Source organism: Mus pahari, chromosome 11, assembly GCF_900095145.1.
Source record: "Mus pahari chromosome 11, PAHARI_EIJ_v1.1, whole genome shotgun sequence".
NCBI classification, from domain to species: Eukaryota; Metazoa; Chordata; class Mammalia; order Rodentia; family Muridae; genus Mus; species Mus pahari.
The window spans coordinates 42,945,947-42,961,810 of NC_034600.1; the positions used below are offsets into that span (position 1 = coordinate 42,945,947).

The following is a 15,864-nucleotide window of genomic DNA, read 5'->3' on the forward strand; positions in this document are numbered from 1 at the left end:
AATCCACCTGCCTCTGCCTCCTGAGTGCTAGCATTAAAGGTGTGCGCCACCACACCCGGCTTACTTTTAAATTCTTAACCTAGTTATCTAAAAGTTAAATTGGCTTATAGCATAAAATATGACTCAAGACAGCTTTCACTCACGTTGTTAAACAGTTTTTAACCTGTTAAGTAGTGTTTTAAATGAACTGACGGGGCGACATATGCCTGCAGTTCCAGAAATCTGGGAGGCTGAGGCTTGAGGATTGCTGTGAGTTTGGAGTTAGCATGGGCTGTGTAGCAAGACACCATCTCATAAAAACTAAAAAGAGAGTGTGCGTTCTGTTTTTCCCTAATTAGTTTTCCCACTCTTGGATGTCACATGTTCTGATTCATTATAAAAAGGTAGGGTTCAAGTTGTTTCTCAGATTATACTATTTCACTGATCACATCCCTATTTTATTTTATAATATTTTATTGCTAGTTTTTTTTATAATGTGTTCTTGTATTTGTTGGTAAAGTAGCCACACTATTTTGCTAAATATCTTGAGTTAATTGGGGGAAATCAAATTATGAATGTGGAGTGTGTAACAGTACCTAGTCTCATTCTTTCTCTTTCATTTTTATCTAGGTACATTGGACACAAGTACCTGGGAATATCCAGATGTCTGCAAACATTATTTTGGCTCCTTTGGGCAATGGTCAAGTCTCCTTTTCTCCTTGGTGTCTCTTATTGGAGCAATGATAGTTTATTGGGTGCTTATGTCTAATTTTCTTTTTAATACTGGAAAGTTTATTTTTAGTAAGTATTGATCTAGCCTTTAACACAGTTACTCTCAAATATCATTGTAATATTTTATTTCTAGCCTCATATTTTTATATGTAAAGTATTATAAATTCTGAATACTGCGCTTGATTTGGCTTTTCTATCCTCACATGTTATGTGTATAAACATGAATTTTTTTACATAGATAACGGGTTTCATTATGACTTTTTCTTAATGTATTTCAATCACATGCACTTCCTGTTCAATCATATATACTTCCTGTCCAATCATATGTACTTCCTTTTCAATCATATATACTTCCTGTTCAATCATATGTACTTCCTTTTCAATCATATATACTTCCTGTTCAATCATATGTACTTCCTTTTCAATCATATGCACTTCCTGTTCTACTCTCCTGTTCCCCTTTCCTCCTCCCTGATAGACTCCTCCTACTTTGATGCCTTTCTTTTTGTCCCCCAGTGAGTCTCACTGGGGTTGCTCACATTGTTTCCATGAACATGGGTGAGAGCCCACTTCAGCAGTGTCTGCACCACTGGCAACACTGTCTCTCTCTTCCCATCAGGAGTTGCCTGTTGGAAGTGTCTTTTGACAGTCCAGCCTTAGGAAGTTAGTCACAACTGCTGTGCATTCAGAGTGCAAAATCATATCATGCCCAAAAGTTAGCTTGCCATCGGCCCCGACGTCCTCTGTCTCCTAAGGGATTTGGGGTTTGGTGTATGTTTGTTGGATTTGTTGGGTTTGATTTGATTTGATTTGTTGTTTTGTTTGGGGGCCTCGGGTCCTCTTCCAGGTTATTCCATGAGCATGGAGAGGGTGTCACAGTTGTCCCACTTAGGGGGCAATTCACAGTCATTTATTCTCCGTGCTTTGGCCAGTTTATGAGTGTCTGCACTCACTACTGACCACTGCAAACGAAGCTTCTCTGGCCAAAGCTGACCAAAGGCAGCACTGTCTCATGAACATAAGCATAGCTATGCAGAAGGCTGTCTCAGGCACATCGTGGTCCTTAGCAAGCAGCGGTGATAGCTTCCACACCAGCACCAGGGCACATGACCTCCCCAGCTACATCAACCTTTAGAAGGGATGTTTCTCCAAAAGCGCCAATTAGTATAAATGTTTCTACAAGACTGTAGTGCTGTAGCTGGGTGTGGTGGCACACGCCTTTAATCCCAGCACTCGGGAGGCAGAGGCAGGCGGATTTCTGAGTTCGAGGCCAGCCTGGTCTACAGAGTGAGTTCCAGGACAGTCAGGGCTATACAGAGAAACCCTATCTCGAAAAACCAAAAAAAAAAAAAAAAAAAAAAAAAAAAAAAAAAAAAAAAAAAAAGATTGTAGTACTGTAATAGAAAAGTTTATGAAATTCACTGCTATGTGTTGTTGAAGGATTTGATATTTGAACAGTGAACAGTTTTACTTACTGAAACATTAGGAGCTAAAAGTAGAAAACAGGAGAATAATGAATTTTAAATAATATTCATGTACCACAGAATTACTACCTACTCATCTCGTCTCTAGAATTCTACAGAGGGTATTAAATAACCAAGCCAAGGACTTTTCATAATGGCTTTTAATTGGATGGAAGATGTCCATTTTAAGCTTCCTTTTTTGGCATTCATTTGTATTGTATGTGGGTGGGTGGGTGCACACATGCCAGGGCACACAGGGGAAGTCAGAGGGGAACTTTGAAAATAGGATTTCTCCTTCCTCTACTTGGGTTTTGGGCATCAAAGGCTGATGATTAATACTAACCATATATCCACCATTGTGTTGTAAATTTCTTAATAGCTTGTATTCACTTCTATGCAGTGATTCTAGGCAGATCTTTTTTTACCTTCAGTTAGTTTTTTTAGTTTAGTTTTTTTCATTAAGATTCATAAGAATTTTATATACATTTTAGAGTAAACCAACTTGTCAAATTCTATAACAATATAATCAGATCTTGATTGAAATTGCATTGAATTTTTCAGTCAACATATCATAATTAATATCATTAGGCTATTGATTTAGGATTAATCAGAATTGCAATGAGTTTATAGGTGTGGGAAGAAAGTGTGCTAGGATACTGTTTTCCTATCCAAGATCATAGCATAGTTTAAATTTCTGTTTAATGTCTTTTACATTTTTCTTGCTGAAAGTCTTACATACTTTAGAAGTAGTTTTTCTGTGATACCTTAATATGGTGTTGTAAATGTAGTTTCGGTCTATTGTAAGATTCATACTTTTTGTTATAAAAAATTCAGACATGTACAAAATAAACAGAATAATACAAGGAATCTGCATATTCCTCACATGACTGTGACAGCTGCCCACATTCTTCTGTTCCCATAGTCTGTAGCAGGGTGTTCTAACTCCCCACTTCCAAAAAAATTATTGCCCCTTGACAACACTTTTTAGACATTTTATTCCAATTGATGCTTCAGTGAAATTTTAATATCACCTTTAATAAATGGTATATCTCCATATTATGTCTCTTAAAAGTAATTTTTCCTCCCTTCAGGAATGACTTTTTCTCTTTGAAAACAATATCACGTGCATTGAGAAAGCATGGGCTATGATATACTCCACACACTCCAGTTCAAACATTATAGTATCTGTAGATATGTTTGTTTCTTAGGTATTAAGCATGACCCTTTACCAAACAAAGAACAACATCCAGCTTAGCACACAGCTTACCCATCCCACATCACTATAGAACGGCACGAGTGCTTGGGCACCTGCATGTGCCTATACCCTGTGGTGCTTCCTCCAGTGTAACTCCAGTTCTTACAAGCACATTAGTTACTATGCAGCCTTAGCTTTCTAAAAGTGTTTACTGTATCTCATGAAAACTTTAAGTGACTTCCCAAATAGGCTTGGCCAGGTATGGTTGTTGGTTTCCCTTTTGGCATACTTGAGAACATAAAATGTAGCTATCCTCCAATAAATCAATGTAAATATAATAAATCATTGTATACATTATCTTCCTTCCAGACTTTTTGACTACCATTAATTCAGTCTTGCGAGTAGGTTTTGTTTGTTTTTTTAAACCTTATATAAAATCATTAAGTAAATTTTTTCTACATGGCAAATGACATTTCTTTTGTGTAGGCAAAGAAAACTAAAGGTGAAATATGTAACACTGAAATAGTTGGGGGTCAGTGTACTCAGTGACACTATATGTGGAAAATAACTATTGTTATAAACAGAAGACTTTAGATGGTGATAGGATTTGACGTGGTTCATTCATTGTCTAACTATATGTTTATCTTCAACTTTTAGATTTTATTCATCACATTAATGACACAGACACTGTGCTGAGCACCAACAATAGCAACCCTGGTAAGTAGCTTGGAATTCAGTTTGTTTCCTTGTCCCCATTCCTGCTCCTGAAAGGACTTAAAAATAGAATCCATGACCCCATTTAAGGTAAATGGTTGGGAGAAAAAATGTTATTATGTTCCTGAGTCACTGTTAAATTATTAGTGTTGTGTTTCAGAATAGGTGTATCTATTAAAAACAAGTCGTTGAGCGTGATTTCCTGGTGGGGCACCTGCCTGGCAAGTGAAGCCTTGGGTCAGATCCTCAGCCCCATGAAAGAATAAAGATTAAACAGAGCATTAAAATGAGGTATCCCAGGGGCAACAACCTGACAACCTGACTTTGGCCCCATGGACCTACATGGCTGAGTAAGGAACTGTTCCTTCAGGTTGCCCTCTGACCTCCACACACACTCACTGTGGCGTAGCAAATAGGGGTTTGTGTGTGTGTGTGTGTGTGTGTGTGTGTGTGTGTGTGTGTGTTTGTGTGTGTGTGTGAGAGAGAGAGGGGGGGGCTGAGAGAGAGAGAGAGAAAGGGGGGGCTTAGAGAGAAGAAAGGAAGGGGGCAAAGAAAAAGAGGAGATAAACACATTGTCCAGGCACCCAGTTCTCAGTGTACCGTCTAGACTCTAAGGTTGCTATCTGTGCAGTGAACTGCAGAATTAGTTTGAATTGTTCACATTCTCCAAATTCTTCAGTTTTTCACCAGTGACTGAGGATTTCTGCTTTTAATTCCCTAACACATAGATTATTTTTTATTGTTGTTGTTAAGAAAAGAAAAAAAGAGGGCCAGTGAAATGGGTCAGTAGGTGAAGGTCCGTGAAGCAAGCCTGATGACCTAAGCCGAGTCCCAAGTCCTGTACAGTGGAGAGCGAGCATTGACTCGCTAAGCTGTCCTGTGACCTCTGAACATGAGCTGTGACAGACATGCACACACGCAAATAATAGCTCTAGTGTATTTTTTTTAAGAGAAAAGCTTGTTATTTAGCCTTTGTGTGGCTAATAATGCAACAATTACTCTGCATGAGATTTCTTGTATCATTGAGATTCCAGAGGTCCAGTATTTTCAGTCCAGCACTGGGGCCAAGGGACATTCTACAGGTGCTTTCTCTTGTTCCTAACATAAGTGCGTGCTGCCTCAGAACTTTTGAAAGATTCCCTTACCTTTCACTGTTTATGTTTGGGTGAAAGATTCCTAAAGTGTGTGGTGGGTGGGTGTGGCATGAACACCATTTCTAGTCATTTTCAAAGCTGCTCGCACTGATTCTCACAGGCCAGGCCACTGCCCCTCCCGCAGCTCTGCCCTGGGTTGGTAGCTTACGTTTCCTTGTATTAAAAGCAACCTATGCCTGCATGTTTTGCATTCCTAGAAGCAGGCTAAGTATGTTTGTAAGTTGTTATAACCACACCTTTTTGAAATCTGCCCCTACAAAATTTGTTTGGCTTAAACGTCAAAGCTGTGACAATTTGTTCTTCGATGTGATTGTATTTCCAATTTCTTGTTCATGTAAAATTTCAATAAAACTCAAAAATCTATTCAAAATGAACAAAAAGATTTCTAAAGTATGCATACAACGCTTCCAAGATGGGAGCCTGCATTCATGCTGACAGCTGAGTAGGTGCCAGTCCCTGGGCACAGTGACTCTCCAGCTCGTGTGCTCTCAATCTCTGACATGGCACGCTCTTGCTTTCACAGTGATTTGTCCAAACGCTGGCAGTGGTGGCCGTCCTGACAATAGCTCCATGATTTTCTACAACAATGACACAGAAGTGCAGCTGTTTGAGAAGTGGTGGGACAAGTCCAGGACAGTGCCCTTCTACCTTATAGGGCTCCTCTTGCCGCTGCTCAACTTCAAGTCTCCTTCCTTCTTCTCCAAGTTTAATATACTAGGTAAGATGCTGCGTTGTGGGACTTCCTGCCAGTGGGGCGACAGTTACCTTCTGGCCGTTCTGAGCTGCTTAACTTGTTCATTCATACTATACTTTGATTCTGTCGCCTTTTGTTTTTTTCTGTTAAGTTTGGTACAGAAAATGGACACAACCATTTCAGGTTCCTTTTGCTTTGTTTTGTTATGTTGTGGTTTGGTTTTCCTGATAGGAATTACTAGGTTTCCCATCTAACCTTCTAGAACAACTCTTATTTCCTAGGAGAATATAGCTAGAGGAGATAGACTAAAGTCTGAGGAGATATCAAAATAGCTCCCATTTAAGAGTATTATGCTGCCAGGTGTGTTGACACATGCCACTAACCCCAGCCCCAAGGAGATAGGGGCAGAGGAGCAGGAGTTCAAGGTCATCCTTGGCTACAAAGAGAACCAAGAGGGGTGGGCAGACAGGTATTGCAAAGAATTACCATCTAACTTTAAATGTAGAAGATCATTCTGGAGCTGTTTTTCCTCATTCATTCATTCATTCATTCATTCATTCATTCATCCATCCATGTGGTCTTTGGGATCAAACCTAGTGCTTTAAAAGCAAACAGAAAGGCAGCAGGGCCTTGTGCCTGCTGGGCAACGCGCTCTACTGCTGAGCCCTAGCTCTGCTTCTTGGGTTTCCTCTGTTCCTTGCTCTTCCTCAGTTTTGATTTCATAGTGCAGTTGCCTCCTTAAAGGAATAGACCTCTGTGTGTGTCTCCTGTTCTACTGAAATCTCCAAAGGAATATTTTAACTCTATTTAAGTTGACAGAAAGAGCAGAAGTGTAATGACAGGGCTCTGTCTGTCTCCCTCAGAGCAGCATGGAAGCCAGCATGAGCACAAGAAGGAGCTGTTCCATAAGCTCGGCCTCCTGTCTTCATCTTTCTGAACCAGCTAATGTCTCAGCTTAGAGAGCTCACTGTGGTTCCCTGACTCGCTTCTGTCTTTCCAGTGGAACGAGTCTTTCACAAGCGCATGAGCTTAGAGGGTTTGCACAGCGAGAGACAGGCAGGCGCAGGCTTCCATGCAGACTTTGTAAGGACAGTCTGCTGTTGTCCTCCTTGCCGATTTCCCTTCCTTCTAAAACTGCCACTTCCACAGAGCAGCAGCCTCCCAGGGCATTCAGAAACAGCTCGGTTGTCTTCCTTGATGACTGCATCTGCTTTCTCAGGAGGAGTAACCTGGAGTTGGAGCTGTAGCTCATCGGTGACCACTTGCCTGGTGGGTACCAAAAAGGCTCTGAGTTTGATTCCCAATACTGCGAAAAACATTTTTTTTTTATTTAAAAGATAAGAATTCTCTAATTGCTACACTACTAAAAATTCTGTATGACAGAGCCACATGTAGCTACTAGCTCATGTGTTCACCCTGAGAAAATGCTTGCTATCTTTCTTTTATTTTTTTCTTTTTTTACTTTCTTGTCATTTGAAATTAACTTGGCAAACTTTTCAGGTGTGTTAGGTATCTCTCAACACTAAAAACAAAAGAAGTTGGTTTCACGGCTTTGTTTTGTTCTCGTTTTTCTTGTATAACTGACAATTTTGTGATGGCCTTTGCTCGTTGCTTCCACTGGGTTCCTAATCTAACTGAGCAGTTCCCACTCAGTGGGTGGCTCATGACCTCCCTAGTCTTGGGTCCTTAAGTTTATTTACTTCCCGATTGTTTCAGTCTCTGATAACCCTCAAGGCTAAACTCTTTAGAATCTAGCTGGGTTTTTAAAAAATCAATGAAGATAGTTTCTGTAGTCCAGATTTTTCAAGTAGTCTGTAAGATATGCAAAGATGATGAATGGTTTCTGGGTTTGCCTGTTTGTCCTTACAGGCACAGTGTCTGTCCTCTATTTGATCAATGGTTTCTGGGTTTGCTCCTTTGTCCCTTACAGGCACAGTGTCTGTCCTCTATTTGATCAGTGGTTTCTGGTTTTGTCCGTTTGTCCTTACAGGAACAGTGTCTGTCCTCTATTTGATTTCCGTTGTTACCCTGAAGGCTATTCGCTTAGGATTCCATCTGGAATTTCACTGGTTTGTGCCAACAGAATTTTTTGTACCAGGTGAGTTTGTCAAAATAAGAAATCACTACATAATGACAATGTGTTCTTTAAGGTAACTGCTATGGACTGTTAGTCTGAAACAGGCAATACCAGGATAATGTGCTAGCTCTCACTGCTAATATCAGCACTTGGGAGGCAGAGACTCCAGTTCTAGGCCAGCCTGGGTCATGGAGTGAGATGAGCCTCAGAAAATCAAAAATAAACAATACAGGACAACAGTTGGTATTTCAGACAGCTAAGGATAACCAAGGTTTTATTTTCAACTAGATGCTTGAAGTCTATTTAATTTATAGCGCACTTGAAGAAAACAAAAGCTTATTCTCCAGACCTTTCTAGGGGACACATGCTTTGAATGTCAGAGACTTACAACATCGCGGTGCATGTCGACAACACTGCTCACAAAAATCACTGTTCATAGCTGGGCATGACGGCACATGCCCTTAATCCCAGTACTCCCGGGGCAGAGGCAGGAGGATCACTGCGACTTTGAGGCCAGCTGGCCTTATTGTGATTTCCAGGCCAGCCAGGGCTACATAGTATGACTGGTGAGACCCTGTCTACAGAAAGAAAGAAGGAAAGAAAGGGAGGGAGGGAGGGAGGGAGGGAGGGAGGGAGGGAGGGAGGGGAAGAAAACTCATTCTCCTTATGGGTTTTTCTGTTAGTAATTTTATTGTTTTTCAGGTTAAGGTTACAATTATTAAATGGATTTTATACCTGTCCCATTTCTCCTCCCAATTATGATATGATAATTTAGTTCATCCAATTGTAAACGGCACATAAAGAAAAAAGCACCAATAAAACAATGAATAAATGAATGAATGGCTACTAAATGAGAAAAATGATTAAGAAATGAAAATGACTCTCTCAAACACATCTTGCAAAATGATCATGAGCAAATGGCACTGATTCTAGTTTAGAGACTGGCCTTCGTTCTTTCTGTCCTTCCACCATCAACTCTAGCAGTCTGCAGTCCCAGTCACTACTCAGAATCAGGCTGTACTTGTGAAGTTTGTACTTGAAGCTGTCTCCCTCTTTGTTGTTGTTAGTTTGTTTGTTTGTTTGTTATAACTTGTGTAGGTTTTCAAGCTGCATTGAGTAGGTGGTTATTGGAAACTGTTGATTATGTTACTATGGCTACTTGTTCTCAGCACATTTGACTTTATTCTCTTTGATTTTCCAACGTACTGAGCCCTGAAAGGGCATACTTCTTTCCAGGATGGTGTGGTGGCACACACCTTTAATCCCAGCATTGGGGAGGAGGAGGCAGCTGGATCTCTGTGAGTTTCAGGACAGTCAAAGCTACATAATTGAGAGACCCTGTCACAAAAGATTAAAAAAAGAAAAAAGAAAAGCCCACTGACAATGGCAGTATTGAATTCTTCCACCGATTGACAGAAATAGTCTAGGATATTGCTTTTTAATATTCCAACTATTGTTATTTAGTAAGCAATAGTGGGGGAAGTTTCTACTAATGATAGTACACTAAAAATAATTAGTGGAACTAGAGACAAGATATAGCAACTAGGAGTATTTGTTGTTCTTGCAAAGGATTCACACTTGCTTTCCAGTACCTGCAGCCACCAGCTGTAACTCCAACTTCAAGGGACCAGTGTTCTGTGAGTACCTGTACCCACACACACATACTCATACAGACACAATTACACCTGTGGGTACCTATACCCACATGAACATACTTACACAACAGAATTATACTAAACATAAAATAAATATGTTTCTAAAAATGTGTAACCAGGGGAAGGAAAAACAGGCATCTGGGAATCAGAAAAGCAGACATTTCTATGTAGATAGTGAGTCATTCGTTTTCCATTGACCCGTTTTATATAGTACAAAGGGGAGACAACAACGATTAAACAAGACATGTTTTCTTAATTAGGATCCTAAAATTACTACATTGTGATTAGGGACTATCTGGAAAATGAAGTGTTCTAAGTGTTTTCTGAAAGGCTAACTAAATACCAGAGCACTGGAGAGGATAAGCCTCTACTGTCCTCATGAGAAGTCACACACTGTGCAATTCTGATGGAACTTTGTATATTCTTGTTTCTTTTACAGTTATTTATTACATTCATTTATTTATGCACGTACCACAGCATGTGTGTGGGCATCACAGGACAATTTTTGACACTGGTTTTCTTCTTCATCCTGTGGGTTACTGAGTGTCCTAGTCAGAGTTTCTGTTGCTGCAACAAAACTCCATTACCAAAAAGCAAGTTGGGGAGGAAAGGGTTTATTCTGTGTATATTTCCAGATCACAGTTCATCATCAGAGGAAGTCAGGACAGGAAGTCAAGCATGGCAGGAGCTGATACAGAGGCCATGGAGGGTGCTGCTTGCTGGCTTGCTCTTCATGACTTGCTCTGCCTGCTTTCTTATAGCACCCAGGACCACACTCCCAGGGATGGCACCACCCACAAAGGTCTGGCCCCTCCCCCAACAATCACTAATTAAGAAAATGCCTTACAGCTGGATCTTATGGCGGCATTTTCTCACTGAGGTTCCTTCCTCTCTGATGACATAAAAGAAGCCAGTACACTGGGTATGGAACTCAGGTTGTCAGTTTTAGCAGCAAGTGCCTTTCCCCGATGAGCATCTGGCTTGCTCTGTATTCTTATTTCTAAACCTCGATGTTTTAGTAAGTCTGTCATCAGCTTTGCTCTCAGGTAGTAGTTGGGGAAAACTTAAGCACTTATTCTACTTTCTTAGTCATTCAGACTTTTATCCCTTAAGTAACGTCGCATAGTCAACTGGCTTTATGTACTGTCTGTGTGGTAACCAGTCCCAATTTTATATCTCCAGCCCAGATCCTCTGTGAAGTCCATTCTCATGGGCCCAACTCACACCTTCTCTGTCTCTGTCTACGTCAGTGTCTGTGGCTATGTCAAGCTCAAATTGACGAAGACCAAATACTTACTGTTTAAGTGTCCATCCCTGTCAGGCAACCTGTTTGACTCGCTCTTCTCTCAGGCTCCTCCAGCTTTGTTTTCCAATTGGTCAAACACTCCATAGACTTTGACTGTTCTCCATCTACACTCAGTCCATCTGCAAAGTGTCTGTTTTATTTTTTGAAAAAAAACAGCTGATAATCTGACTTCTTAGCATCTCTACCCAAAAGAACTATGTCAAGCAATTATTAATCTCTTGCCTGGATTATAGTAGTGTCCTCCTAACTAATGGTCTGTCTTCTCCACTGAAAACTATTCTACACCCAGCAGTTAGAGTAACACTTGTAAATCAACCCAAGCCAGTTTGGTTATGCGTACCTTAAAGGATCTGGAGTTTAAGGCCAGCCTGAATGACATAGTGAGCCTCATCTTAAGACAAAAACAACAAAACACAAACCAGAACCCACAGGAATCTTTAATGATTTCACGTGTCATTTGGAATGGCACCAGGTCTGTCATAGTCCTTCCAGCCAGTCTGGTCTGACTGTTCTCCTTGACTTGCCTACCGCTTTCCCTCTGACTCACACCACACCTCACTGGCTGTCTTGCTGTTGTATGTTACACATTCCTATCTGAGAATGTTGGCATTTGCTGTTCCCAGCATATGAACGCCCTGTCTTCTCAGATCTCCAACTACCTATCCACCCCCAGTCTCCTTGAGACTTTTCTTTAAAGCTCTTACCAGCACTAAATCTTGACTGCAGGTACCTGTGGCATCTGTTAATATGCCTGATTTTAATGAGTTAGGATCTTGGGGGCCCAACTTACTCTAGTCCATTTTTGTTCTTGAGTGTTACCAAGTAGCAAAAGTTGTAAAAGGAACTTATACAGAAATGTTTCTAAATGTTTTGGGGTTCTTGAATTCTGATATTGAAAATTTATTTTCTATTTACATATCGGTCTCCTTTAACTGAAATATTACTCTCTGAGAAAAGGAGTGATATTTTTGTTTTTTTTAAACTACTGTATTACTGTGGTATTCCCAAGTCCTATAGTATTTCCTGGCACACACTGGTGCTAATAAGAGATAAGTGTTGAAGGTCAGTGAGCTGACTCAACAGGTAAAGACACCTGCTGCCAAGCCTGATGCCCTAGTTCAATCCCCGATTGAATACACACACTCCAAAGAGAGAATCAGCTCCCTCAAGTTATCGTCTGACTGCCACACACACACACACACACACACACACACACACACACACACAAATAAAACAACAAGATGTAAAGAAAGAATTATTGACTAAGTAAATGCGTTTATTTGACTTCCTCCTACGTTACATTAAAATATAAGAGACACAGTGAAGGAAGAACTAGGGACAGGCTGCACAGGCAGTCAGAGCAAATTGCAAGACGTTGGCAGATGCCACGATGGGGTACGAAACATGTTTGATGTTTTCTATAGATTGAGAGGGGAGAGCACACAATGCCTGAGTCACGTGTGAGGAGGAGCTAGTATTAATTAGTATTAACTAGCATTACTAGTATTAACTAGCATTACTAGTATTCAGTACGGGAGTAAAAAAGAAGAAAGTTATTTATTTTCTCCAGAAAAACAGCTCAGTGCACAGCTTACTATGAATTCCATCATAATCATAAAAATAAATGCTTAATTTTTCAAATCCAAATTAAGACTCTGCTTACTTAGCCCCTCTGACCCCGTGTTGACTGTTAGCCCCAACTACCACATGTGGTCTGTGTGCTGCCAGTTCCTTCTTCATTCTTGGCATGTGCTTAGCTACTAAACCATGCCCCCAGTGGGGTTTAACCTTTAACTGTATTTGATTGGGTTCCCCCCTCACTGTGGGGGAAAGGGAGCAGACAGGGTTTTATGTAGCTTAGGCAAGCTGGCCTGATGTACTGTGTACCTGAGGATAGCCTCCGAATCCTGTTCTTGCCTCTTCCTCCTTGCTGCTAAGATCACAGGTATACACCGCTATGCCAGGCTAACGCTGAACAATTAGTACACTTAAAACTGCAATTAAGATGACATTTCTGAGCTAGATATAGTGTGGCTCATACCTGTACCTAGCACACAGATGGCTGAGCCAGAGAGATTATCACAAATTAGAGGTCAGTCTGGGCTACAAAGTAAGACCAAAAACAAACCAAAACAAAACAGAAAAAACCCAGTCCTCACAAACTGACTTCAGAGAGACTTTAGACACTAGTTCTCCCCCACACACCCACCCCTCTGTGTTGTTTGGGGTCTGGCTCTTCATGTGAGATCCGGCCCCACTGGTGCGTGTGTTGTGCGTAAGTGTACGTAAGTCGTTGCTTTGTGTATCTGCCACAGTCTGGTTTTGCCATTATCGAAGATCTGCATAGTCTCTAATTTTTGATAATAGTTTCAATTTGCAGTACTCTTCATTCCCATACATCTTGAGGAACGTGTGGCTGTCTTCTCAAGAGTATAAACCTAGGTCAGAGAATACGCTGTCCTGCTTAAGAGATGCTGTCAAACGGCTTTGCCCAGTGGTTGGGCCTGGTCCGTTCTGCTGATATTGTTTATGGACTGTAGCTGTTCCACGTCCTCACCAGCACTCATCATCTTGCCTCAGCTTTCTGAGTGCTGGGTTTATAGGCATTGCGTCATCGTGCCCAGCAAGGTAGCACTTACTCATGTCACTAGACATGTGGATCTGCTCTTTGGTGAAGTACTTCTCTGAGTGTTTTCGTTTTTCATGTCTTAACTTATATGTCTTTATTCTGGCTATAAGTACTTTGTTGGATGTATTTATTGAAGTTATTTTCATCCTATCCCCACCATGTCCTAGTGTTTGAAATCAGTCTTAGGCTCTTGCATATGCCAGGCAAGCACCATAGCTTCATCCCAGCATGAACCTGCATCCTCTTCTGACACACATTTTCAAAAGAAAAATTAAATGGTTTGAAAATGACTAGAGGTTTATGGAGTCTTTAAATTTGTTGTGAATTTTTCTTCTTTAATTATGAGGTATTAATCATAGCATGAATGTTATATTCCTTGAAAATTAATATTTGGCACATTTCCGTGTGTATGTGTATATATGTGTTCATAACTACATTATTTGTAATCATAAAAGTGAAAGCAACTCAATGTCTGACCCTGACCAATATGTAAAGCATGATGTATCCATACAGTGGAATATTATTCAGCATTAGAAAGGAACAAAGTAATGTGGTTGTGATCACACAATTTTGAATATACTAAAAACCATTTATGTTTATACTTTACATGGATAAAACATATATGAATCATATTTTAATAGCAATGAAAAATCTCAAGTTTTTAAAATGTTATTCTAAAAGTATTTGTTAATTGCAAAAGCCTCAGTTTGGAAAGGACCAGTTTTACAGGGCATCACAGACAGACTGATTTCTCTGAGACCAAAGTAAAACTAGTGGATCTCAACTCTAAAATAGTTCTAATAGAATTTTGATTGTGTCCATGGCTGAGTCCTTCAGTTTTAAAAATAGTGTTCCTGCTACGTGCCAATGCTACAGAAAACATGACCCACCATCCTCCAAGAGATACCTGTTGAGCAGTAGGGCATTTGATGCTGTAACCATAGTAACAAAAGAAATACCCAAGGGATTCCAGAGTACATAAGGATTGCACATACAAGAGGAGGCAGGGAAGGGATCTCTGAGGGATCTATTAATGGCTAAAAGGAGATCTCTAAATGAGAAATTGGAGAATTCTCAGGGCCATGCCATGCCCAGTTAAGGCCTGAAGTAAAATGACTCATTAGGAAATCATGAGAATCTGAATGGCTCAAGTCAAAGAATACTTGTTGAGAAAATGGTAGGAAGTCCTAAAAGGGATGGACCGGAGTGAACAGCCTTCTCTTTTAAGCTAAATATAACTCTAAAGGCCAGCCATGACCTTCTCCTCCCCCTCCTCCCACACTCGCAAGATAGGCTTTTATGTCCTCGGAAGAGCATCAGAGAGAAGGAAGAATGGTCCTATAGTTCTCTGCTTAAAAACAGAATTTATAGTGAAGCTGTCATGATGGAATACTCCCCAAAATGGGTGAGGTCAGGGGCGCTTTCCCTCCGTTAGTCACTCTCACTCACAGTGGAACACTGTCAGAACCTTTGGGGCTGGACTAGCACCATTCACCCAGTGCTTGCCTGGTGTGCAAGAGTCCTTGGGTTTGAGTCTCGGCACCTCCTAAAACTGTGTATGCCCCAGAGAGGTAGATTTAGGAGGATCATGCAGTTCAAAGTCATTCTCAAGTACATAGTGGGCTTAGGACCAGCCTGGGCTACATAAGATCCTATCACAAAACAAAAAAAGAACCTTAGGATCTAGCATAAACCACAGCACAGATGAATACGGGAGTGAGTGAGCCAGTCCTCAGATCCCTTCTCACTGCCCAGTTTCTTAGACTACTTCCAATACTGACTGGATTAGTTTAGGTTCTCCTGTAATCGCTTCTCAGCCTTTTGGCTAAGATCAAGTGTAGGTTCTCCTGTAAGCAGGTACCAAAATGGGCTTAGAAGAGCAGGAAATAAATGTATTGGGGCAGCACTTGTGAAAGATTATAGGGTTAGGAGCAAGACTATGCATGGTCGAGATATGTAGGAAGGAAGAGGAAGAACATAAATTCAGAATGTCCTGGCCAGCCCTCTGGGACTCTCAATGCAAATATTGCCTCTAGAATAGTCTAGGGTTACACAAATGTGCCCGAACTCTAATGCACTTCAGGGCTGGCTAGTCGCTCTCCAGTGGAAGAATGACTGGGGCAGGCACAGGCAGCAGACAACCAAGGGCTGCAGCCAGAAACTATCAGCTAGCAATCTCCTTGCTTAGGGTGTCACTACAGGGAAATCTGGGTGCTGTACTTACATGGTAACACTGAGTGTTGTACATCCATGGTAACGCTGAGTG

At 40.9% G+C, this 15,864-nt stretch overlaps 1 protein-coding gene across 1 annotated transcript in view; it reads left to right on the top strand.

Moving 5' to 3' along the window:
* Window positions 1-15,864, top strand: part of Slc38a9 (solute carrier family 38 member 9) — a 78,076-nt gene that overhangs the window by 40,690 nt on the left and 21,522 nt on the right. The window contains exons 7-10 of the mRNA XM_029543930.1: window positions 610-780; window positions 4,027-4,086; window positions 5,761-5,955; window positions 7,922-8,029. Coding sequence (XP_029399790.1) covers window positions 610-780; window positions 4,027-4,086; window positions 5,761-5,955; window positions 7,922-8,029 — 534 coding nt within the window. The remainder of the gene's footprint in view (window positions 1-609; window positions 781-4,026; window positions 4,087-5,760; window positions 5,956-7,921; window positions 8,030-15,864) is intronic.